Here is a 27,308-nt window from a genome sequence, read left to right as displayed (position 1 = left end):
CCCTTCCACCTGGCTGCTCCTGAGTTGTATCCTTTTACAATAAACTGGCGATCTAGTAAGTATAATAATTAATAATAATAATAATAAGCAAACGCACACAAGACTTGCTTGGGTCCTTCGTCCCCCACCAACTGCATCTCGAACCTCCATGGCATCTCACTTTACACTCCAGCTACATCCACCTGCACACAGTTCCCTACACTGGCCGTGCTCTTTCTCTCCTCCACTGCTGCATGTCTGCTCCTTCTGGAGTGCCCCTAGCTGAAACCCCTACTCTTCTAAGTCAGGCCCACAGGAATCCTTCTTCAGATGCTGTTTATCACCTCCCTACCCCAATGCACCCTCGGCCCCAGCCTGTCCCTGCACTTACCACATCTGTTACTTTATTTTACATCCTTTCTTACATCGGGTCCTCTAGAAGGAAGACCTGAGACTGGGCTTAGGGTGTTTGTGGCTCATTATGGGAGAGCCCTCAGGAGAAAGGGTAAGAGAAGAGGTTAGGACAGTGTGGTGCTGGCAAGAAGTGGTTTTGGCCGGAGTCCACCTTCAGCCCGACTCCACGGTGAGCCCTGGGCATGAATTGTATCACAGTGTTGCTGTCACTCTGAGGCAGGGATTTTTGTTCCGTCAGCTGTTGATACTCTTGTGTCTTTCAGCAGTTGAGAGTCTTGAGGGAAGGAGATGCTGAGGTGTAGATGCCCCAGCCATGGAGGAGGGAGATTCATGCCCAGGCTCTATGGCCCCAGCTTCAGTAAAAGGCAGTTCATGGTAGAAGGAGGGAGCCTCTACCGCTAGGGCATGGATCCACTGGACTCTTACAGGCATCTAGGTAGGGCACCAACTGTATCCACTTCCCATTACTCTTCCACACTGTTACCCGCTTGGATTGTGCTGTAGGACTATACTATTGTTGTTGTGTTTTGTGTTAATACCACATTGCTCAGGGCCTCATGAAATCAGAGGGTCCCATCCATTCCAGATACCAGAGCATCTCACCATCCCTTTGAGAAGAGATGGATTTCCTGGGCCCTGGTTGACGGTAGAAGAACATTGTTTGAAGTACACATTGTCCTCTCTCAGGATTTGTCGAAATTCTTAGTTTGGCGATGTAGCACCCCACCCCCATCCCCAACACTCATGCCTCTGGAGTATACCCTTGAGAAAGGAAGTGTCTCAAATGAACAGACGAGAGCTGTTACTAGGTTACTTTCTGATTTTAGTTGTTGTTATTAGATTAAAAGTATATTTTAAATTTCTGTAATAGCAAAAATGTTTGTGTATCTGACTCAAGTCCCGATATGATCACCTAAGGACTTTTGACTGTCTCCATTACAAGTGTACCTACAAAAATTGGAGACTTTTAAACAGAAAATTAATATCCATTGAAATTATAAAAACTCCTTCAATTTTCAGAAAGTAATTTTAAGTTCCTTAAGATAGACCTAGTCTACTAAGCATAGAGGTGGGTCCTATTAAGTGCTGAGATGGGCTGTTTTCATTTCTTACACACCTTATTTGTAACATTGTCATCTGCAGTTATAATTGAAATAGGGAGGATGTTGTTTGCTCTGGATTTACCTTTTTGCCTCTTTGTCAGTTGGACAGCTTATTTAACTATAAGAACTGTATTGGGATTCTTTTCTTTTCAATTTCTTTGGGTTTAATAATATTGAATCAGAGCAAATAGAGTTATTTGTTTGGAGCTACTGCATTTATGTTTAAGAAATACATTTTAACCTTTTGCCTTTTCTGTCTTATCCCTTTATTTCCCTCCTCTGTAGTTAAACTAAGAAAAATACTACTGTGATAGAAATCAGTAGCCATTGTGCCACAGGAACAAGCTGGTATTATGGTCTGAGTTTAATTAGAAAAAAAAAATCCAAAAAGCATTGTACTTATTATTAAATGTTTCCATTTTTACAAGTTATCCAGAGTATTCTTCATCACATGTATATGTATTTACTTATGTATACATGTATACATATATACCTATACATATGTATATATATACACACACGTACACCATGCAGATCATATGTATATATACACACAGCCACACATAATGGCCACACATACATATATAATGTATATATATATACACCCACATACCACACATCATATATATGTATGTGTACACACACACACACACACAGAATAGATGAAAGATGAACACTAGCCTTCAAATGAGAACTAGTTGAAAATAAAAATGTTATTCTAGAGATGCTATACATGGATAGGGCTACTAAAAATTGAAATGTCATTAAATACAGCTGATATCAAGAACAGAGAAAGCTCTAATGAATATATTTATACATATACAGAGAGTTATTCTTTAATTATGCGATTATATCAAACTTTTAAAAAGAAATCAGTAAAAATCCATCATTTTTATGAATTTTTTTGTCTACTTTCTTTGGTGAAAGTAGAACCTAGTGTCTTCTCTGATGATTGCAACATTATTCCTAAGCAATGCTCACTTGTTGAGGTGCAATTCAGTATTTTATTTTATTTTATTATTATTTTAATGTTTATTTATTTTTGAGAGACAGAGAGACAGAACACGAGCGGGGGGGGGGGGGGGAGGAGGGGGGCAGAGAGAGAGGGAGACAGAGAATCCGAAACAGGCTCCAGGCTCTGAGCTCTGAGGCCCAAGGTGGAGCTCAAACCCACAAACTGCAAGATCAGGACCTGAGCCGAAGTCAGACGCCTAACGGCTGAGCCACCCAGGCGCCTTCCAGTTCAGTATTTTAAAATGGGAATACCAGAGCACCCCACTTTGTGCTCCAGATGATAATGCCACCTGTACTGGTATTGTCCAAAAAACATGGTATACAGCCTGAAACTGTCTCATCAGAAACATTTTTGAAAAAAATTACTGCATTTGGGTGTTGTGTATAAGTGATAAATCACAAAATTCTACTGAAACTAATGTTACACTATATATATTAACTAATTGGAATTTAAGTAAAAACTTTAAATATATATATCAAAAAATATTACTGTATCTAATTAACAGTTTTGACCAGCTCAACCACATGTCTTAACAGTATTATCTTTATATCACCTCACGCCAGTCAGAGTGGCCAAAATGAACAAATCAGGAGACTATAGATGCTGGAGAGGATCTGGAGAAACAGGAACCCTCTTGCACTGTTGGTGGGAATGCAAACTGGTGCAGCTGCTCTGGAAAACAGTGTGGAAGTTCCTCAAAAAATTAAAAATAGACCTACCCTATGACCCAGAAGGAGCACTGCTAGGAATTTACACAAGGGATACAGGAGTACTGATGCATAGGGGCACGTGTACCCCAATGTTTATAGCAGCACTCTCAACAGTAGCCAAATTGTGGAAAGAGCCTAAATGTCCATCAACTGATGAATGGATAAAGAAATTGTGGTTTATATACACAATGGAGTACTACATGGCCATGAGAAAGAATGAAATATGGCCTTTTGTAGCAACGTGGATGGAACTGGAGAGTGTAATGCTAAGTGAAATAAGCCATACAGAGAAAGACAGATACCATATGGTTTCACTCTTATGTGGATCCTGAGAAACTTAACAGGAACCCATGGGGGAGGGGAAGGAAAAAAAAAAAGGACGTTAGAGTGGGAGAGAGCCAAAGCATAAGAGACTGTTAAAAACTGAGAACAAACTGAGGGTTGATGGGGGGTGGGAGGGAGGGGAGGGTGGGTGATGGGCATTGAGGAGGGCACCTTTTGGGATGAGCACTGGGTGTTGTATGGAAACCAATTTGTCAATAAATTTCATATATATATTAAAAAAAAAGAAAGGCATTTACATTAAAAAATAAATAAATAAATAAACAAACAAACATTAAAAAATAAAAAAAAAACTGAGAACAAACTGAAGGCTTATGGTGGGTGGGAGGGAGGGGAGGGTGGGTGATGGGTATTGAGGAAGGCACCTGTTGGGATGAGCACTGGGTGTTGTATGGAAACCAATTTGACAATAAATTTCATATATTTAAAAAATAAATAAACAGTATTATCTTTAAATAGGATATTATTTCTTGGGAGCATCTGGGTGGCTCAGGCGGTTAAGTGTCCAACTCTTTTTTTAATCTTTATTTTTGAGAGAGAGACAGAGACAGAGTGCAAGCAGGGGAGGAACAGAGAGAGAGGGAGACACAGAATCTGAAACAGGATTTTTTTTTTTAATTTAATGGGACACTAGCAGTTACTGTAAAGGGTTCTTAATGTTGCTAAATGAATATTAGTAGGTATGTTTTTGTAAGGTAAATAGTTCATTCAGTGGGAACCCCTCAGGGATGACCAAGTAGATAAAGAAATGACACTGGTCTCAGATTGGTTTTCCTTGTGGAGTAGGGGACATTTACAGTTGCATTTGGGAGGACAGAGGCATGATGTTGGCTTAGAGGGCTTTTGATAAGCCAAGAGTGTCTCCTAGGCTTAGCGATGCTAGAATGAAGCAATGTTCAGCTGCATCTCCTAGAAATATAACTTACTGTGAAAAAACACACCCCATTTATACATGCTTGGACTTAAACATAGATTTGACTTGGCCATAGGGCAAGCAGCTTCTGGGATGGAAGGAGGGAAAAAAGGAAAAGAGGAATGGATGACAAAATGCTAGCCTCTCCCTTCTCGTCCCCAGGGCCAATGTTCGTAACCAATCGTGGCACCTTTGCCTCTGGGCCTTGTCAGAGCCTCACAGTCCTTCAGCAGGGGCGGCCACCACCTAGACATTTGTGCCAGCAAGTCCAAGATGGAACTCATCAGTTCCTGTTGGAGCCTTGTTGTGTGATTGAAGGATGATTCCTGATAGAATATATGTCTTCAGAAGACAGTTTCCTGAGTCCGTTTGGGATAGGGCATTCTGCAGAGATGCCTGCCCTGATCTGTGGGCTCGTCCCGCTTTCTGAAGCTGAGGCAGTGGGGCAGGTTACACCGAGAGATTGTGCTTTCCTGCGCCGGGGGCAGGATCATAGCAGTTGTGAATGGGATGTGATGTTTGCTCCTGCCTCTACTGCTTGCTTTGTGACCCATGCCTGAGATCTTGAATGGGTTTGCCAGGTCAGCAGTTACTTCAGGGTGGCGTAGGCCCGTAGGAACCACCCGGTCCAGGGATTTGAAAACCCAGGATGTCGCTAAGGGTTGGGTATCTAACAGGCCTGAGGGGGGCCGTGACGAACTGAACATGTCTGGACACCCATCCCTCAGGGCAGACCCAGTGCTGCCAGATCTGATAGACTTTAGCAAAACACTCAAAATTCAGATTTTTTATACCTGAAATCGTCTGACTTTTAAATGTTGACAGTTCATTAAAAGATTTGGACATCATAGACAAGACAAAACGTGTCTTATGAAAGAGGAAACCATGATTTGGCCTGTTTTTAACAGAGGAGGGTGATAGCATAGCCTCTAAAATCCAAGATTTCTGGCTTTCAAGTCTGGTGCTCTTTACATGGGCGCCCAAGGGTGAGTGTTTCTCAGGATGTGTGTCTCTGAAAGCATGGACTTCTGAGTGTCCTGTGGCGGGCAGGGCATTTCACGAGCCCTCTGAAATACGTGCAGCCCGTAGCACTGCTTTTAGCTGGGTAGGTGATGGGCCACTCAGACCACTGCAGCCTTTCCATTTTATACAGGAGCCCAGGTCTCCACACTAATTGAACATTTGTCATCAAAACAGCCTTACTTTAAAACATTAAAGTGCCTTTGTGCCCAGAGATGAACTGTCTGGAAAAATGCATTTTAAATCTTCTGAGTACACGCAATCAAAACTCCATTCTGCTCCAGCCCCCAGCCCCCAGCCCCCAACCCATCTCTGATGGACCTGCATGCATCCAGGTCTACTGGAAACTCATTTTAACTTCACTTATAAGTGCATCGGTGTGTCTGATGTTAGAATTTGCTTCAGAATGTGGTTCAGACTTCCGGTGTGTCCAGTGTTGTTTCAAAAGCAGCTTCTACTTAAGAGTCTGCTTTGACTGTGTCATCAAACACCGAGAAATACGTGATTTGTTTTTCTTCTTTTCTCTCAGGAAGCTGACAGCTGGGAAATTATAGAAGGGCTGAAAATAGGCCAAACCAATGTCCAGAGACCAGACAAACATGAAGGCTTTATGCTGAAGAAAAGAAAATGGCCTTTAAAAGGCTGGCACAAGGTACCATTTTCATCATATTCATCTCCAGACCTTCGTCGTCAATAGAGAAGATCTTATTTGGTGTCATTAGGTGGGAAACGAAGAGAATGGTTGTATGTGTAAAACTAATTTTCAAAGCCTTTTTTGTTTAACTGTGTGGGCTACAACCCATTATACCCATTTAAGTCTGAAATACATAATATCTGTATGCAGGGAAAAAATATTTTACATTATATTTAAAATCCAGTTTGTACATGTTGTCTATTCTACTTTTTCATTTAAAAATAATATGAATATAGAAAAATAATAACATGAATGTATGCTTATTAAATATTCTCTGAAATAAGATGTTTTTAAATGCATGCATATGTTCCGTTCCATTGGATGGATTTATGCTATATATCGCACCATTACTGAACCAGTTCCCTATTGCTGCATATGTAGGATATATCTAACTTATTTACTATAATGCTGTTGTGATGAACATCCTTATACACAAATTTCCATTTAAGTCCTTGGAATAAAGTCCTGGAATTACTGTTACCAGTGCAAACTAAAGATGGAAAATCACAGAAGTCTGTTTACTGCTCTTAAAAGTATGTGATTTATTCCTCTCTCCCCTACCTCTACATCCTTTCTCCATCTTCCAGTTTTAATTATGGAGAAAATATTTTGTACTACACCAATGCAGTTATCTAAGTAACAAGAATTCTGTGAGGCTAAGAAGGAGAAAATTATCCTCCATTTTCAATATAAGGCCTTCAACAGACCACCAGTACCTTCTCTGAAATCACTGGAAGAACAGGTTCATGTACTTGCCGCACCTGCTGATGGATTTCATCTCAGAGCAGATGGATCTATTGGCCCAAATGACTGGCTGGTGACTCTCCAGTGGCCCAAAACAGGGATATTATGGATTATAGCATCTTTTGCAAACACATTTTTTGCGATTTAAGGGGAAGACTTAAAAATTAACCGACGGCAAATGCCCTACTTCCCAGTCTCTGTGCGTGAAATAAAAATAGCTCAAAGAGGCTTCTAATGTTCCTTTCAGAAGCCTTCTCAGTCTCCCCTGAACCCATAATATTATCCCAATACCAAAATTTCTGTCCACCCTTGTTCTTCCTTGGATTTTGGCCAGCTGGCCATACTGCTTCCTAGAATCACCTTTTGCTTTTCATTCTGGCTTCACCACTTTGCAATTCCTCGAATCACTGGCCTTGCTAATCTCTTCCCCCATGATCACACAGTAGGTTATACCTGCTAACATTCTTTGATAGGTAGAAATGGAAAAGTAGAGAAAAGAAGTCAAAGAAACCAATGTTACATGAATCACTAACTTTAATTTAGCATTCTCAGGTCCACATTCTCAGTGGTTCAACAGCCATTCTTTCTAGGCCATACCTTTGAGCATTTTTCTATATCAGTAGTAGGAGGTTCTCAACTTGGATTGCCTTTTCTCCTGGTCTCTAGCACCATCAGATATTTAGTCAAGCATCAGCATATGTGATTGCCCGTGTCTTGGGTGATTGAGTAATCAAGTGTTTTTCAGCTGTGGGGATACTTTCTTTTGGTGCTTTCTTATTGCCCCCCCAGTACCTGTGTCAAAAGGGTTTTCATGGCTTTCTGTGAGTTCTGTGCAGAGTATCCCTGGGCTTGACCACCTGCTACCTCAGCAGCTAAGTGGTCCCAAATCACATAAAACCTTCCCAGCAGAGTAATTTTCCAGCCATAGAAAGACTCCTTGCACTTTTAGAGACCATAGGAGGGCACTGGACCCGTTGTTTGAGTGGGTCCTGAGAATTGTTTGTTCCCTTGTGAATTGCCCATGGAAAGGAAACCAGCAGAGTCTTCCTGAGTGTTTGTGGAGCAATAATGGCTAGATTCATTTGGAGTGGACCAGGAGCTTCTTGAAGGAGACAAAAATTGCCAAATCTCTCTCTCTCTCTCTCTCTCTCTCTCTCTCTCTCTTTTTAACCCTGAATGTAATTTAGAAGTATTTTTAATCTCTTTTAGTGAAATGCAAGCATTTTGCTAAGTGGAGATAACAAATATATTGCTAAAGCTCCTTCGTAAATGTTCCAGATAATTTATTACTCCTAGATCTAGTTCACTGGCTTCTGTAACAGACTTGAGCATTTTCAGGAATTTTCCGTGGTATCCAGGGAAATGCAGGAGTTTACATCCAGAGTGAACAATTCCCTGTAGAGAAGCTCCTTACAGAATCACTGTGATCTAAACTGAGTTATTCTCATTTCTCACTTTCAAAGACACCCTGATGTGGTTCATTCAAAAGTCTTGGCTGTGGGTCCTGAGACTCCATCCCCCAGGCCCACTCCCTTCAAGGAAAAGCATGGCGAGAGATTCGCTCTCCATCAGATTGTGTGTAAAAGAACCCTAGTAAGCTAATAGTATGGAATTCAAGCTCAGATTTCCTTACCATTTAATGTGACTGACTATGGCCAGGTACACTGAATTCATATAAGTTAAAATGATCAAACATACTGATTACTTAATGCCAAGCAACGTTAGACCCATGCTTGTGAATGTTTTATAGAATTCAAAATGTAGACGGTAACTGGGCGTTGTTTGGTTCTTGCAGCGGTTTTTTGTCCTGGATAATGGCATGTTAAAGTATTCCAAGGCACCACTCGATGTAAGTAGCACACAGGACATGTTTCGAAGATTGTTTTAAAGTGAGTAAACACCACAGTTGTGTAAGCCTTGTGACATAGCTACCAGCTTTGTGCTCTTCTGTGCCTGTAAGATTTAATAAGTTACCCTGCTCACTTCGGCAGCACATATATTAATAAGTTACCAAACTTCCATGTCCCATGGAAGATGTGTTTCATGCTTATGCTCAAGCTAGCATAAAAATCTCAGATGGGAGCATGAAGATTTAATTTAACAATTGTGATGTGTGTTTTTCAAAACAGAAGGTTACACCTAAAAGTGATACACTAATAAAAATCACCCCTTCTGTCTTGGAGAGAAAACCCAAATAGACTTTTTTTTTCTTATGCATCTCTCAATGAACTATGCTTTATGTGCTTTTTTTGAGATTTAAAGCAACCTTTGTTCTTGTCTATATCCTTTTAAAACCTATCTTATGAACTTCATTTGTGTTTCATGCATCCTTTTATCTTGGGAATCCCAACTCAGTAAAATTATTACAAATTATTTTTCTTTAATATAAGAAGTAGTTGTTTGCATGTAAAACGGGAAAATGCCATCCTTCTTATCATTGTGGTGTAGGGGAAATAACAGAGGGCTCAGATTTCAGTTTTGTCCCCGTCTCTTTCACTGAATCAGCTGTGTGTCCTTGATCAGACAAAGGCAGCCAAGAGGGAGCCCTGGCTGCTCTGTGCTCTCAGTCTCAGCTGCCTGGTTCTGCCTCAGCAGCTGTCTTCTAGTTGATTACTTGGGGATGTTCTGAGTTGTGGGTCAAAGATTGACCATGGTTATTTTAGGAACCACTAAGCCTATCTTTTTTGGGATATAAGCTTTGCAATCTAGAATTATGAAGATTAGCATTATACGTTGTGCTAGAGACAGGACTAAGAAATGAATAGTCTTAGGTGCCTGGCTGGCTCAATTTGAAGGCATGCAACTCTTGATCTCAGGTCATGAGTTCAAACCCTCGCTGGGTATAGAGATTACTAAAAACAAATAAACTAAAAAAAAAAAAAAAAAGAAAGAAAGAAAGAAAAAAGAAAAGAAAAGAAAAATAAATGAATAGTCTTGTTTATTGAAATTGGTGTGAAGAAGTCACAGAAACTTCACCTGTCCTCAGATTAAGGACCTTAACCTCAGAACCTTAACCATTTTTCTTTGTGTAAAGAAGGTGTGGTATTCCCTTTCCCAAAGATAAATTAAAGATTACATTAAGCTCATTTCAGTACAGAAACACATCAAATCATATATCCTTCTAGCCTATTTACTAGTCTTCTGACTTCAGATTCAAAAGGGGAAGGTCCATGGAAGCATTGATGTTGGACTCTCGGTCATGTCAATTAAAAAGAAAGCTCGGAGAATAGACCTTGACACAGAAGAGCATATCTACCATTTGAAGGTAAAGTCACTTCTCAATAGTTTTTCTGCCTTTATCAGGGGAATTCACTTGCTTGTGCCAGTGGTAAACAGGAGATTGGTTTCACCATTACCATCTCCTCTTGTTCATTGTTTTAGGTGAAATCCCAGGACTGGTTTGATGCATGGGTCTCCAAATTGCGCCATCATCGATTATATCGGCAGAATGAAATTGTCAGATCACCAAGAGATGCTAGTTTTCACATATTTCCTTCAACCTCCACAGCTGAATCCTCACCAGCTGCTAATGTTTCTGTTGTGGATGGAAAGGTACGACTCTGTTATATAAAAATCAGCCCAGAAATTGCTTGGAAAATTATGTAGGCACATAACTGAGTGTCATTTGATGAACCAGGAAGAGAAGATTTATTTTGTAAACTAACCCTCAAGACAACAGTGACATTTGGCATCAGAGTTAATCACAAGTATAGGTTAGGTAGAATGTGGATCACCAAGAGAATTAATAGTTACTTTTCCTTTCTATGAATGGACCATATCCTAATTTTATATGGCTTTGTAGGGATATTAGGAAGTAGAGTGAACATTTGGCTAATCAGCCCCTAGAAATTGATATTTTCCTGGGTGGTAATAAGAAGACCACAAAGTTTTGAAAATTAAATTTGCTTCTCTACCTTGAATATATTACATGTGTAATATATTGCATACATGACTCAGAGAGATACCATTGAATTTGCCCATGAAGTTAAGGTAAGTTGGCTAAAGAATGTGACTATAATATATGTAGTAGACTATTTGAGTGATTAACCATTGTGTTAAGCATTTGACACTCATCTCTAGTTTTTAATATAGACTAAACTCAGAGACAGTAAAAAATTTTTTCAAAGAAATGACATAACCATTAAACAGCTGAGCCAGAATCCAAATCCTCATCTCTGTGTTTCCAAAGTCAGTGCCCTTTCCACTGTACTAAGTACCAGATTAAGGCAGGCTGAAGTTGTTCTTTGGCCTGTATTAAGGGTTCATATTTTTCATGTGGCTGAAAAGCTAGAGGTGTTGCCTGTTAAAAACTGAAGTGAGGACAAGAGACAGGGAGACGGTTGTTTCTGCCTCTGATTCAGTAATTAAGTTTTCTGAACCATACCCACATTGCAGTGCCCAGGGGTGTTCCAGCTTCCCACTTGGCACCTGATATTGAGAACACAGACATCTGTGAATGAATAACTGGCTGCCATAAAGATTTGGGTTTAAGAACCTTTCAGTGAAGATTCTGCTTTTCTCTGCTTTCTTATTTAGGGATGTATGTAATATATATCCAAGTGTCCTTAGCAAAACGTTGAAAAACCTCATGGAATCTGCGAGATTACTCAAATCAGATTACATGAAATACTGCTGTATTCACTATTTACTATTTTTTTAAAATGTTTTTTATTTATTTTTGAGAGAGAAAGGCAGTGCTCACATGCATGCCCATGAGTATGAGAGGCGGAGGGGCAGAGAGAGGCGGGGACAGAGAATCTGAAGTGGGCTCTGTGCTCACAGCAGAGAGCCCAATGTGGGGCTCAGACTCACAAACCATGAGATCATGACCTGAGCCGAAGTCGGATGCTCAACAGACCAACTAAGCCACCTAGGCACCCTCATTATTTACTATTTCAATGGGAGTCACATAAGTGATTTTTGTTAAATCCCATTAATTATGTTTCACAAGGCTCTTAAACCTTGTTTCATTCTGGTGGTAGCCTTGCCAAGAATTGTTTAACCAACATCTTCCTCCTAGCACCAAGGTATTGGGTTAACCCTCATACTATCCAGTTCTGAAGTGAAAAAGAAGGAGGTCAGAGGGTAGGAAGTAGAGCACTTACTGGGTGACCCAACACACAATGACTAAGACAGTCCTCAGGTTTTCCAGGCCCCCTGAGTTCTCACCACAGAATAGAATATCCCAGGGTTAGTCCAAACTAAACAAGAATTATATCCCAGATGGATATTAAAAATTTTTTTTAACGTTTATTTATTTCTGAGACAGAGAGAGACAGGACATGAGTAGGAGAGGGGCAGAGAGAGAGAGAGGGAGACACAGAATCCGAAGCAGGCTCCAGGCTCTGAGCTGTCAGCACAGAGCCCGACGCGGGGCTCGAACTCACAAACCGTGAGATCATGACCTGAGCCGAAGTCGGTTGCTCAACCGACTGAGCCACCCAGGCGCCCCCAGATGGATATTTTAAAAATATGAACATTTAATCCTTTAAGATGCTTCTGCCTGCATCTTTGGCATAGACTATTGATAAAAGATGTAGTATTTTCATCCCTGTGTTAGTTATTAAATAACTTGGGTGATACCCGAGAATGGAGAACTGAAGCCAGTTCTTCTCCGCTGTTTGCCTTGGTATAAGAAGCTCTTTAGCTCTGCTTTTCATAGAAGATCTATTGCTGTAGTTACGAATGACACACCTCTAAGATTGAACTTGGTGAAAGATCTCCGTGACACTTAGCAGAACGCAATAAACAGTGAAGAGAGTTTTTTGTCACTTGGCTTGCATTCTAAGTATCAAATTATGAGAGTCCTGAACGTTAATTGGTATGTGGCCCTGTGTGGGTAATAAATAAGTCTGGGTTTGCTAAATACGTGCATCTTTCACTTCATGATGATTTAGGACAGACACAATCAATTGTAATTGAATATGAAAGTCAGATATGGAGTTTTGACATTGTTTCAGCTTTTTCAAAAGTAAGTTCCTGCTTTTTCAACTAAGTGTTCACTGAACTCACTGCGTTATCTCCTTACTATACTTCCTGCAACTTCATTTCACATAAAATCCCTTTACGGGAAAGTCTATCAGCTGTAGATAATGATAATTTGCCAATGCTGACTTTTTGTATGTTACAGTTTTTAATATGCATTCAAAGCAGTGCGCAGCTGCTGGATGGTGGATAATGCATTTAGGAATCACATGTGGCTGATGAGGCCTTGAGCTGATCGTAAGGAAGTAAGAGCTTCTGGAAAGGAAAGGCCTTCACTCATGAATTAGAAGTCCTGTAATAAGGACCCCATGCCCAATACAACTTGCTGAGCAAATTAAATTTTTGGGGAATTTGAGCTGGCAGACCCTTAAGATATGAGATATAACATACATCAGTGTTTTCCACTCCTCATATGGTGGAGATAGCGGCTTAATGAGTGTTATCACTTACGAATTTCGGCTTCACTGAGCATGTACACATTTAACCCCGAGGCTTCCTCCCTATTTCCAGGGTGCTCTTTCTTCTCTTTTTTGATGTCACTTTGAGGATATCTCAAAAAAATTGTTTAAATCACTTAAATATACTGTTTCTGCTTAACCATCCATTTCCTCTTGTTCATTGTAGGTGCAAGCAAACAGCTTTCCATGGCAGTCCCCTTTACCGTGCAGCAACAGCCTCCCCGCTACCTGCACAACCGGCCAGAGCAAGGTGGCAGCCTGGTTACAGGACTCGGAAGAAATGGACAGGTGTGCAGAAGGTTAGTTCTTGCCCAGGGCAGGCTCTCAGGATAAGCCACGAGAACAGAAACGAAAGAGGTGAACTTGAACTGTGGATGCTGCTCCCTTCCCCCTCCAGCCTCCTTGTTTGCCTCCACCTTTCTAGTTCTTATTTTTCTGCACCAGATCCTTCCTCTTCCCGTGACTCCATCTTCCTACCACCTGTTCATTCTCCTGCACCCTCACAACTACTGAATCTTGTCTCCCCGTTCCCCTGCCTTTCACCCCTTTCCACTTTGGCCTTGCCACCTCCTTCCTCACCACCAGTCCCCGTCTTTCTTCATTAGCCTCCTACCTGCCCCACCCCACACCCTGGGGGCAATCTCACAGCCCAGTACAGCCCCCGGGGTACCTCCACCCTTGCTCTCAACTGCTGCCAGGTCATTTGTACAGCTTCCTTTGCTGCTTCAACTTGTCCTAGAGCAGGTGTATGTCTCCTGACAACCCGCAATAAGTAGCAAAATTATATGGCCTTTCCTAGCCACACTTAACCTGTTTTGGTGTTCCACCATGGGACAGTTATTAACCATTCTGAACATATACACAATTCCCTCACTCTGCCATTGTGGAGCCTCTTAATCTCCAGAAACTTTTCTATTCCCTCGTAATAAGCCTGACTGAGCATTTTGGCCCAAACTGCCACAGACCATTTCCATTCTATGAGATAGTTTTCATTTGACCTAAACTGAGAAAACAAGGATAACATGGCAAGGATTTTATAAAGCTAAATTGATTTAATTTTTAAAAATTATTTTGTGATGATATTGGGCCTAACTTATTTATATTAAGTTATTTTCTCTTATGGAATTATGGTGAAAGTAGATGTTGGATTATTTTCTTATGTCCTCATTTAGAAAAACTGAAGTTTGGCAATTCATGTTGATCCCAACCCCCAAAAGTATATGTATATTTTTTTGTTCTATGTATGTGTGAACTCAAAGTCTACAGCATTTTGATTAGCCCTGGACACATCCCATACTCAATCTTTATGTGAAAATATGATTTTACACAGGATGTTATATTCATAAAGCATGTCCAACTGACATTCCATTCAAAGGCTTGTACTTAAATGTATTCACAAAACACACAGATATTCATCTGAGTATGTGGTCTTCAGGTTGGGGAAAGAAGCCAAACCTCACTGTCTTAAAACACTGTAGTCTCGCCTCAGCAGTGGTTCTAGATGTTTCCACCTGTCTGCTAACTTCACAGTTTTGTAAACACTCATGGTATTTAACCTGGCTGCCTCCTTTGCCGACAAGATTGACACCATCCACTGGGGCAAAATCCATTCATCTGACCAAAGTGAAGAGACATTGGCTTTGATGCCAGGAAAGCCCCTGGCTGGTGGGGCAAGAGGGATGCGTTTGTCTCTCTGTGTGCTCTAGAATACTCATGGCCCTTCCCTGTGCCTCCTCTCCTGTCTTGGGGTGCTCCTGCTTCTTCCCACCCTGACTACTCTACCTGTGTCTTCTATCCTGCCTCTCTGTTTCCTTCAGGATTTAGTGCAGTAATTACCCCTTCTCTGGAAGACAGCTTTATCTTCCATTCACTTCTACTCTCTGTCCATAGACTCCAGCTTCTCTCCGTAATTTGATACTTGCCCCTTTTGCTCAATGAAAAAGGCATTCTTAGTAGCAAGAGGTCATCTGATCTCCACTCTGTTCTCAGACCTCATCTCTGACCTGCCCTGTAGGACCTCCTCTGTGAGAACTTCTCCCTGAGACCCCATGAAGTTTTCCTTTTTCTCCAACTGCTCCTTCTCCGTTTCCCTGGATTCTTGTCTGGTCAGCGTCAGTTGTGGGGATCAATCAAGGTTCAGTCTTCTGCCTTCGGCATCTGTAATAGTAACTCTGGTTGACTGGGAGCTCGTTAATGGGCCAGACACTGAACTGGGCGCTTTACATACGTGGTTTATGTGAATCTTCACAGTAGTACCAGGCAGGAGTTAGGAACCATGTGTTTATAGATAGAGAAACCGATGCTTCGAGAGGTCAAATACCTAGCCCGTGTTACACAGCAAATACCTGGGGAGAGCTGGAGGCCTAGGGCAGGCCAACTGGATTCTAAAGACTACGCTCTGCACTTCGGAGATGACAGGCACACGCATAGTGTCAGCTGGAATCTCTATTTTGATGAGATAGTGGTGATGGTGATGGGAGTGGTGGCGGTGATGGTGATGATGAGGGGGGTCAGTGGCAGTGATAATAGCAGCAGCTAACAGGTATCAGGCTCTTCCTGTGTGACAGGCACTGTCCTAGCTGTTTTGTATGCATCAACTCATTTGATCCTCTCAGAGCCGTTTTACAGATGAGAAAACCTAGATTCAGGGGAATCAACTCACTCCGACCAAGTTCACACAGCTAGCGACGGTGGAATTGGGGTTCAAGCGTGGGTGGTCTGACTCCAGAGCACATGCAACCATAACCCTCTCAAAAAGACTGAAAACTGTATAAATCTCAGCTCCTCATCCAGCCTATGTTTCATTCCTGCCGCCTCTCCTCGCCATTGGCTCTGTCTGTGTGTACTCTCTCTCACGCCCCTCCTCGGCCTGTCTGAAACCAGCCTCTGTCTTCTCCTGGCAACAGCCCCAGCTGCTGGGCTCCCCTGTTTTTGTCAGTGCTGCTGTCATAACCACCTCTGAGACCCGAGAGGTTTTTTGACCCTCCCACTCTGTTCATCTAGCCCAAACTCAGTTCTGTTATTTCTTTGAAAACACCCACCCTCGGGGCGCCTGGGTGGCTCAGTCGGTTAAGCGTCCGACTTCAGCTCAGGTCGCGATCTCACGATCTTGCGGTCCGTGAGTTCGAGCCCCGCATCGGGCTCTGGGCTGATGGCTCAGAGCCTGGAGCCTGCTTCCGATTCTGTGTCTCCCTCTCTCTCTGCTCCTCCCCCGTTCATGCTGTGTCTCTCTCTCTGTCTCAAAAATAAATAAACGTTAAAAAAAAAAAAAAAAAAGAAAACACCCACCCTTCCCCCTGCCCTCATCTGCCCTTCCTCTCAAATTGCTTCCCTCCTCAGACCCACCGTTCACCTAGAGTCTGGCCGGTCAGCAGCCTTCTGGCTGACGTTGTCGTCCTCAGTCTCCAGCTCTGCTGTTCACCTCTCATAGGCTTTTGGGAAATTGCTGTTATTGAACGTGTTAGCAACTCTGGACCAGCATTTCCATGTTTTTTAATGTTTATTATTTATTTTTGAGAGTGAGAGAGAGAGACAGAGTGAAAGCGTGGGAGGGGCAGAGAGAGAGGGAGACAGAATCCAAAGCAGGCTCCAGACTCTGAGCAGTCAGGACAGAGCCCGACAAGGGGCTCGAACCCACAAACCGTGAGATCATGACCTGAGCCGAAGTCAGACGCTTAACCTACTGAGCTGCCCAGGCCCCAGGCCGGCATTGAGCAAGCCATTGCACTCAGCTGTGAGACGTAAATATTACTAATCCCCACTTTGCAGAAGAGGAAAGTGAAATGCGTACAAGTTAAGGAATTTGCTCAAGATCACACAGCTCCCCTGGTGAAGATGTTTGACCTACCCTGAAGCCAGTTCTTTGCCCATGACATACTTCTCCCTTCAAGACTGACATATCTTTAAATAGCTTTGATGCAAAAAAATCCCTTCAAGTGTTTCTCCATGGGCTCTGCAGCCCAAACTACTTAGCCCAGCATTTAACATCTACCCTTCAGGAGTGCCTGGGTGACTCAGACGGTTGAACATCTGACTCTTGATCTCAGCTCAGGTCTTGATCTCAGGGTCTTGAGTTCAAGCCCCATCTTGGGCTCTGCACTGGGCATGAAGCCTACTTAATAATAATAATAATAATAATAATAACAACAACAACATCCACCTTTCAGCTTTCAGTCCCTACCTACCCTTTCGACTTTGCTTTCCTTTGGCCCAACTGAACGTATTTGCTATTTCCTGAACACACTTGCATGTTCCCTCCTCCGTGCTTTGGTGCGCATTGTTCTTTCCCACCTGCAGGGCCCTTTCTGCCCTTCTCCACCTTTCTCTTTTGCTGAATCCTTTCCATCAATCCTCCAGACCCAGAAAAGATTCCAGTCTCTCTTTTAAGTGTGCTCTGATGATATCTGTCTATTTTCTAAATTCCCACAACACTTTTATTTTTAGTCTCTCCTAATCATTTCATAGAGTCCCCAGTATTGAGGTTTATATTTCAAAAATTCATCATGTAACATCTTGAACCCATAATATATCTGATTTATAGTGCTAATACTCAAAGTGGTGAACCATTCATAGATCTGAACTTACATCAGTCCGGATCTCAATTACGTAAGGGAATTGTTTGGCTCTTGGAAAGCATTTTTCCCCCATGGAAATGAAATGTTAAATTAGTATTCTGTATGCCAGTGTTGAAGATGGATACTTAAGAGTTTAACATACAAATTGTTTGCAATTTTTTTTTTTACCAGAATGTAAATTCCATGAATCTTACTTGATTGCTATATTCCCTATACTTAGAACTGTACTGAGTACCCAGTGTCTTCCATCAGTGGTATCTAAATGAAATAATAGATTGATAACTTTGGACATACCGTAATTTATTTAACCGTTCCACAGTTGGACGACTTGTTTCTTTTTGGAGCAAGGTAGAACATGATGGGAAAATAAGTACATTGCTAGATATTTAAGTTTTTAACTGTTCACTATTATGAACTATCTCAGCAGTTTTTTTCTCAGCATAATTTTCCTTTTCCCCATTGCTAAAATTAGATTTAATCTTAAAGAAATTTTAGAGATTTCTTTTTTTAAAGATACCTCTGTTGCCTTTGGCAAATCTTTATAATCCTTATGTACATCCAGACTTAGGCAAGCAGTGAAATCCTGCCAAGGAGTTCATCTCTCCCATATTTCGAGCGATAGAAGTGGTGAGGACGGGTGCAGCTTGCTCCAAGTTAAGGCCATGCGGCATGATTAAACACAGTGTGATCAGTACTTTTCTGGGTTTCATAGCGTTTTCCCATCTACCACCTCAGTGGCTACTCTAAAGCAGGAAGGGAAGAGGCGGGTATATTACTGCCACCACTTGGCAGGTGAAGAGACTGCAACCCGGAGATGTAAAGTCAGTCCGTGTCACCTGAAGCTTAGTTTTAGGTTTCTTGCCTTGAATCACTTTCATTCACAAAGATCTCTTTCCATTCTTTTAGAAAAAGAGTGGATATTATTTTGATGGTTTGAAGCCCCGTTTCCAGATTCCTATGCTACCTCCATACACCGTTTGTGTATAATAATCACACTTAGTAAGAAGCATGGATGTCATATTCACTAGATGGAAGGCTCAATGCATGGATAATGTGAAAAAATGTCCCTGCTAGCATGGTGCTTATGATACAGTTTTGTTCTTTAAAATGCAAATTAGGGGTGCCTGGGTGGTTCAGTCAGTTAAGCGTCTGACTCTTGATTTCGATTCAGATCACGATCTCACAATTCGTGGGCTTGAGCCCCGTGTCAGGCTCTGCACTGATGGTACAGAGCCTGCTTGGGATTCTCTTTCTCCCTTTCTCTGCCCCTCCCTTGCTTGTGCTGTCTGTCTCCCAAAATAAATAAATGAACATTAAAAAACATATAAATAAAATGCAAATTAAAATGTAGGCCCTTTCTAGCCAATCTCCCTTCTCCTCTTCCCTCTAACCCTCCTTCCTTATTTGCACTACTTTCTTCCCTCTTTCTTTTCCTTTCATGCTCTGTATTTCCTACCCTCCTGAACCAGTGGACCCTTGTTTTCTTCATAGGGAAGAGGATGGGAGCACAAGGGCACGGCCTCCCCTGAAGGTAGTGGCAGGTGCTGTCTTCTTCAGTACTGTCCTCCACACACCTCCTCTCTGAAGGAGTTTAAAGGCACTGATGGCCAACGGTTCTCTGAAGAACAACCATTGCCCTTGAGCAGCCCATCTGGGCTCCATGCTCAGGCAGATGCTGTGAACAAGAGGGTGTGGCCTGGCCCTATAACTGCTGCTACCCTGCTCTCCTTAGAGTGTGCAGTGATTGGGAGTCCTAGAAAGACCCTTGTAGTAGTAGCTCCTCTGGTTTTTTGTTTTTTTGTTTTTAACGTTTATTTATTTTTGAGACAGAGAGAGACAGAGAATGAACAGGGGAGGGTCAGAGAGAGGGAGACACAGAATCTGAAACAGGCTCCGGGCTCTGAGCTGTCAGCACAGAGCCCAACGCGGGGCTCGAACTCACGGACCGCGAGATCACGACCTGAGCCCAAGTCGGCCGCTTAACCGACTGAGCCACCCAGGCGCCCCTAGCTCCTCTGTTTTTATATCCAACAAAAAAGTCAAAAATCCCCCAAACACAACTCCCTGTGTTATTTGGCCCAGCTCATCTTGAGCCATATTTAACAGCAATATTTTGCTGCCTGTACTATATCTGTAAAAATGCAGATCCTTGAGACTTAATGAGAAACAAAGAAAATATAAATGAAATTTCCCACCAAAATTTGACTGACTACATACTCTAACCACTTTATAATATAACAGATTTATAGATGTGTCCTGTTGCGGTCTCTTTATAAACAGTATACGTCCAAAAGTAATCACATAACTACCAGCATGTTCTAAATATTGATAATTGTGTAAGTAATACTAATAACTCAATACTCTTGTACCAAAATTCAATTTTTAAGAGTGATGTTTTATTATGCAAATCTTTAAAATTCTCTCTTGTTCAAATATAGCCAAAAATTAAAAATAAAATTAAAAGCCATTTCTTCATTAAACATTCAATAAGCTTCATGCCCAAGTGATTCTCATGCTGCTGGGCCAGGGAACACACTTCGAGAATCTTTGGTTGTGTTTAGTATAACATCCCTCAGAGGTTTTAAAGAAATCATTCATTGCAACATTGTTAGTGAGCTAAACCACAGAAAAATATGTCTATCTGACTTTGTATTCCATCTTATTTTCCTGAACTTGACTTTGACTCCATCTAAATTCCAGGTAGCCACCTTGTAAACTATGTTAGGAGTAAGTAGACAGGTTCCTAAGACTAAAACCATACATACAACTGCTGAAGTTCCCTTGAGTGTGCTTCCTATGTAACAAGGGCCACCTGAACAGGAAAGTGAACACACACAATTTCACTGAGATTGTCGTGGCTAGCTGTTAACTCGTAAGTAGGCATTGACTTCATTTAATCCTCAATGCTTTTAAGGTGCTAATCTGGAGAAGGGTCTGTTTTGTTTCATTTGCCAGTATCATCATTATATGAACATGGTTCTACCTAATCATACTTGCCATAATTTGGATTGACTGTCTTTTATTGCCATCCCTGCCCCTCCCTGCCCAGTTCTAACATATTTTTATTTCTGATTTTTCTTAGACCTTGCACACTGCCAGTCAAACCTTGTGGAACTTAGCAAACTCCTGCAAAATTTGGAAATACTTCAGAGAACCCAGTCAGCACCTAACTTTACTGACATGCAGGTAAACATTACCAAAAGGACTTTAAGTCATTAACACAGAATTTTTACTGGATTGTTTTACGAATATATAAGGTAACATTTAAAAGGAAATGACTAATACAGTACAAATTAATCTATATTCTGGAGTTATTCTAATATTTTTGAATTCATGGTGTCATTGTGTTAAGATATCTATTTTGACATCTTAATGTATATTTTATATCTAAGTACAAACTCATAGAAGAAATAAATATGTGAATTATTCTTCCATGTTTGTGTCACATTAGAAATGATAGCTTTGAAGATACAACTTAGTCTCAGAATTACTGCCATTTTTTTTATGTAGGAAAAAAATGCTAAAGATCTGTAATCCCGTTTTCCTTTTGTATAGCAGACAGATATATTTTATGATCAAGTTCTTATCTCTGCTTTTTATGCCCACTGTGTGTCAGATATGACTTTCTCTCCTGGCTGGTTTGCTTTAGGGTGGCTAACAAGGATTCTTTACTAACATGCTATGCTCTCTTTGTCTATATCTGTATCATCTGTGTGAACTTAATAATACTTTGTTGCTTTTTAACTATTTGTGTAATGTAGGCTAACTGTGTAGATATTTCAAAGAAAGACAAGCGGGTCACAAGACGATGGAGAACAAAAAGTGTCAGCAAAGATACAAAAATACAACTTCAGGTACAGACTTTTCCTTCATTCATATTTTTATATGATTTTAAGATGTTAGTCTTTATATATCAATTCATGGAAGTTAAGAAGTTTAAAGCAGCTGAAATGCTTTAAAGCCAGGGCTTTACAGACTGAGTTATACTATCTAAAATAGCGAGAAATCTATTCATCTTACTCTGGAATAAGTAAAAATAATTTAAAAGAAAGGTTAAAATGATTTAATAGGACTACAAAATGCCATTTTCCTTCTCACTTATGGCCTTTGAATCATTAAAATGTAATTTAACAAAAAATTACCTTAAAAATCTAGGCTAAAAATCCAGTGTGTTGTAATGAGCACTCATTTATATACACTTGATCTTAAAAGAGCCTTTTATGTATTAGCTTTATCCAAAATTTTATGTATCAATAAAAAAGGATGAGGTCTGCAAAAGATTGGAAGTCAACAAACTCAGGCTCTAGTGTAATCACTGTGATTTCCTGGCAGTATAATCTCGTGTATTTCTATTAAATTTTCTAGGTTTCCATTTGCTCCTGGGTAAAGTGATGGAGTTAACTTAATTATCTCTGAATTCCTTTTCAACTCTAAAATTCTATGATTTGTCAAACAGAGGTATTATTTGACGATCAACAATCACTTTTAAAATCTGAATCATGAAAGTCTTAATGACTCATGATAAGTTTACTTGAAATTTATTGTAAATAAGTTATTTATTTGAATGAGTAGTTTAAAGTTTTTCAAGTAAGAACATCTTATGTTATTGCATTGAAGTGATATGAAATATGGTAAATGCCTAAAACCTCTTGTGTCATAATATTATTTTCAGATCTTTACACCAGAATGTTTACTATTCTGATCCTAACTATATATTATCTAAAAAACTCTTGCCCCAACGATCAAAATCAGACTTAGGATTTTGCTTTTCCTTTTATTACACCATAAATCAATTTTTGGTGTATTCTAAATATTCTTTTTTTTTTTCAATATATGAAATTTATTGTCAGATTGGTTTCCATACAACACCCAGTGCTCATCCCAAAAGGTTCCCTCCTCAATACCCATCACCCACCCTCCTCTCCCTCCCATCCCCCACAAATATTCTAATAAAAGGTAAAAGGAACTGCTTTCCAGAAATCTTCAGTGTCTTCTGAGTGAATAATAATTCTTTAATTCTGACCATATTGATATTCTTTGTGTTGTGTGTAAGTAACAAACTCTTTGGTGCTTTGCTTGCTAATAGGATATATTTGAAAATAAATTTTCACAAGCACTAAAGATTCATGGTTTTTTTAGTTAGACTGTCCACATTCTATGAACACAATTTATTGTGTTCCTTTATTCAGTATGTTTTTGTGTGTTTTCTATTCAGAACGTTAATACTGTAGAAGACATATGTGCCAGATGACTTCACCAAAAATTTACCTCAAATTGCTTTTGGCAGTTTCATTTGCTTTGAGCACGTGATTGTCTAGTTTTGTGGGGCTTTTTAAAACATGTTATCAATGGTTCTCATAGCCAAGAAAGAAAGAACCATTATAAAAATAATTGAAGAAGGCCGCATCATATGAACGTATACATTTGTAGACAGATATTGTTTCGATCTCGTTTTTATGAGGTATGCCATTGAACACATTGCTGTTCACGGCCGTTGCCTTGAAGAGGCTGGCTGGTCCTCAGAGAGTCTGAGCGGGATGCCCGTGGCTGCCCTGCCGTGGCCGTGAGGCTCACCGTGGTCCCTATTATCTCTTGGTTTTTCCTGGAGGAAACAGAATGCAACTCTGAATAGCCCTTCTAGTCACAGGCTGTGCTTTTCTGTATGAGGAGAGTTTATGAAGATTTTTTTGAGTCATCGGAAGAAATTGGTCAAAAAGCAGGAAAATATTCTTCATTCGTACTTCTGCCGCATATTGGGGTAGTTTGCTTTTAAATGTTTATTTATGCTTTGTTTTTGTTCTGCCAAAGAGTAACAAAATGGCCCTTGTGATTCCAGTTCAATTATTTTTGAGGGAAACTGAAACCACTTCATCCCCACACTCAAAGAAAACGTTAAACTTTCAAAAGTAGAAGATTCAGTTCTGACTCCAAGTGGAAATCACTGGGCCTGGAGGTGGCAGTGAGCTATTACTCCCAGAGAAACCCTGTGCTCAGTTAGATTGGTAAAACAAAACGTATTATAGAGTGAATGCTGCAGAATTTGGGACTGTGCCTGCACCTATGCTGCTTACCCAAACCAGCAGGCCTTCTAGCAGCCCTTAGGATGCTCATTTTTTTTTTCACATTTATTTATTTTTGAGAGACAGAGAAAGGTAGAGCATGAGCAGGGGAGCGGGGGAGAGAGAGAGAGAGAGAGAGATACAGAATCCGAAGCAGGCTCCAGGCTCTGAGATATTTGTTAGCACAGAGCCTGACGCGGGGCTCAAACCCACGAACTGCGAGACTGTGACCTGAGCCAAAGTCGGATGCTCAACCAACTGAGCCACCCAGGCGCCCCTGGGTGCTCATTCTTTATTAACAGGAAGTTACTTGGAAGTTTCTCCAACATACACACTTGGCTAGGAAACCATAAAATTAGCCGGGGATACCTATGACCAATGTAAATGTCTTTACTCGTCATTGTTTTGCTTACAGAAAGACATAGCATTTACCTTTATTTAGTGGATGAAACATACCTACCACCTTCTCCCACCCTAGTACACAGGTTGTTCCCTCCTTGATCACAGGAGCCGAGGGCAAGTATTTATTTTGAGCCCACCGTCATCTCCCTTCTTGAACCACTTTCTCTGTGTCATGGTGGCAGCCAGTGTGAGAGGCTTTGTAGGGAGTGGCTCGTTTTTCAACCCCTCTGTTGTTTGTAACTTGTGGTGCACCAGCCCTTTGTGGAGGAACCTCGACGGCCTGGTGGTGGTAATGGTGCTTGTTGTCACTGCTGCTGTTACTGGTACTGTCGCACTGACCTTTGTATTCAGCATTCTGCAGTAGTTGTTGTTTTGAAATGATTAGAAGACAGGTCATTTAGAAAACTGACCTCGGGAAAGTAGCAGTGAAGAACGTGTTACACTGTATGTTCGGGATCTTATTCTTCACATAGGTTAGGTTGTGCTATTGATTTGAATATGAAGGTTAAATGTTGGATCTGCATGGCCGTATTTCTACTAGAAGCTGTTGAGAAGCTAGCCTCAGAAATCCTTCATGTGATTCATCGAAGGCATTTTTTCTGGAAGGCTCTGTGGAGATTACCTTTTAGAAAAAGGACTTTCTCCCAAACTTCAGGCTTCGGGTTCTAATAAAAATCTCATTATAACCATCACACCGTAACAGTTTGGCTGTTTTCAATGAGGTAGAGGAGGGCGAGAAGGGACTGGTTTGTGAAGGGTTGCCACAGACCTGAGAGCTGCTGGGTTTCCTGCATGACTAATCGCACAAATTAATACCAGATCCCTAGTTGTTGGAGAGAATGAGGACTAGCAGGAAGCATGGAGAGTAGCAGATAAAGGGTCTGTTGTCATTCATATGTAGCTGTCCTAGACCTCACAGGTGCTCAAATTATACTGAAGGGTAAAAATGAGTTCTTCCTCTTTTTACTTACTACATGAAAGATGAAGGGGTTCTGTATAGAAAACTTTTTGTGGAAAGCACATTATACAGGCATATGTGTATCCAATAAACATACACGTAATGCATGCAGAAGATTTATGAACGTGGAAGAGAAATGGGAATGTCACGTGGAAACTTCGAAGAGGATTAGAGAGATAAAAATTTAAAATATTTTTCTGTTGTTCCAAAAAGGCTTAAGCAGTCATACTGCTTTTCCTTAATCTGCACTGTTAGGTGGTATTAAGTCCCTCTCGGGTCACTGGAATTGAAATTACCGCTCACAATCACGAAGAGTGAGGGTCTGTCAGATGGATGCAGACTTAAGTGGTTAGAAGGAAATATCATTCTCCCATAATCCTGGCCACCAAAAAGAGACAGAAAAGAAAGCTCCGGTATTCTTCTACTAGTTTATGAATAGATGCACATCATTAAATGAAACCCACGCTTTCAGGTTTCCATAGTTGATTTTTGTAAGCACTGTGCCAACACACTGAGGACGTTGAGTGCTGTTGTGTTATGTTGTGTTGTTTGTTTTTTTCTCTATGCTGTGGGGACTGGCTTCCTCCTTGAAAAATTCTCCAACCTGAAAATCCCAACACCATTCCTAATGTTGAATCCCAGTGAGCTTTCTAGTAGGGGAATAAATGGGGAGCTGAAGATTCCTGGTACCCTTGCTTGTGTACTTTTCCTCCCAGCAAGGAACAAAAAAAAATTCTGCCTGGCTGACGGGAGACTCCCATTACAACTTGTTGGTTTTGGCCTTTGTACATTATTTATTTAATCATTTTTCCTGAACTTAGGTTCATCTTTGCTTCCATTGATTGGAAATGCCGTTGGTTTCATACAACGTGACATTGCATGGGTAAAACAATATGTGCATTTATTTTACCTTAAAATCACAAGCTGTTCATCACTTCATAATTTCCCATATCCCTTTGGGGTGGGGTTATATTCAACAACTAGACTTAAACGTTTAGGGGTTCTGCAATGAAAACAACGAACTTTGGGGAGCCTGGGTGGCTCAGTCGGTTGAGCGTCCAACTGCAGCTCAGGTCATGATCTCGTGGTTTGTGAGTTCGAGCCCCGCGTCAGGCTCTAGCTTGGAGCCTGGAGCCTGCTTCAGATTCTGTCTCCCTCTCTCTCTCTGCCCCTCCTCCACTTGCGCTCTGTCTCTCTCTGTCTCTCAAAAATGAATAAATGTAAAAAAAAAACCAAAAAACTTTTCTCACAGCATTATGAATGCCCCTTTGAGCACTTGTCAGGGCTACGATTTAGGACAAGTCAACTCCACTTAAAAACTCTCCCTTTCCCTTGTCCGATTATCTCTCACCCTCCTGTATCCTGTCCTCTCCTCCCCCGCCACCGTGTCTTCCCCTCCCCGATCCCCGTGTCCTCCTCCCCCCCTCCCGCCTCCCCGCGTGGCCTCTCCTCCCTCCTCTTCTCTCATTCACTGTCAGGAAGGGCCATCTGCGAAGGGCCAGTTCAGCACCACTCGGCGCCGGCAGAGGCTAGCGGCAGCAGTGGCTACAACAGTGAGTGGATTTCAATCTCAAGTGGACATTTAATAAGAATGAGAAACTGTCCAAGCGTCACCTTCCCTGTCCCAGTGGTGCCCCTTCTGTGTAGCCGCATCAACTGTAACCCACTCCCGTGCTGGCCTAGCTTTTGCATGCTCTCTGGCTGTCTCTGCATGGCAGGTGTCGCACATGGGTATTCGTGTTTGCGATGGAAAACTACTCCCTGATCCAGTTCTTCAACTGTCCGTGTAAGAAACCATGTAAATTCGAGGTTGCAAAACTGAGTAACCTGTTACTGATACGGAATTTCCTAAAATGATATTGTTATCTATTTATTTATATTTCTTATTTATTTTTTATTTTTTGGTCATACTGATATCAGAACCCCTGCTAACTGATT

General features: G+C 41.2%; 1 protein-coding gene across 1 annotated transcript in view; it reads left to right on the top strand.

Moving 5' to 3' along the window:
• Positions 1 to 27,308, top strand: part of OSBPL6 (oxysterol binding protein like 6) — a 92,558-nt gene that overhangs the window by 21,931 nt on the left and 43,319 nt on the right. The window contains exons 3-10 of the mRNA XM_047084351.1: positions 6,026 to 6,148; positions 8,730 to 8,783; positions 10,086 to 10,199; positions 10,316 to 10,486; positions 13,544 to 13,676; positions 21,034 to 21,137; positions 21,713 to 21,805; positions 26,849 to 26,923. Of these exons, the coding sequence (XP_046940307.1) occupies positions 6,026 to 6,148; positions 8,730 to 8,783; positions 10,086 to 10,199; positions 10,316 to 10,486; positions 13,544 to 13,676; positions 21,034 to 21,137; positions 21,713 to 21,805; positions 26,849 to 26,923 (867 nt within the window). The remainder of the gene's footprint in view (positions 1 to 6,025; positions 6,149 to 8,729; positions 8,784 to 10,085; positions 10,200 to 10,315; positions 10,487 to 13,543; positions 13,677 to 21,033; positions 21,138 to 21,712; positions 21,806 to 26,848; positions 26,924 to 27,308) is intronic.

The sequence above is a fragment of the Lynx rufus genome, unplaced genomic scaffold, assembly GCF_022079265.1.
Source record: "Lynx rufus isolate CCGP_SWC_20201006 ecotype Redwood Valley unplaced genomic scaffold, mLynRuf1.p SCAF_2, whole genome shotgun sequence".
Taxonomy (NCBI): Eukaryota; Metazoa; Chordata; class Mammalia; order Carnivora; family Felidae; genus Lynx; species Lynx rufus.
The sequence above is the reverse complement of the archived record's forward strand: the minus strand, read 5'-3'. Positions and strand labels throughout refer to the sequence as shown.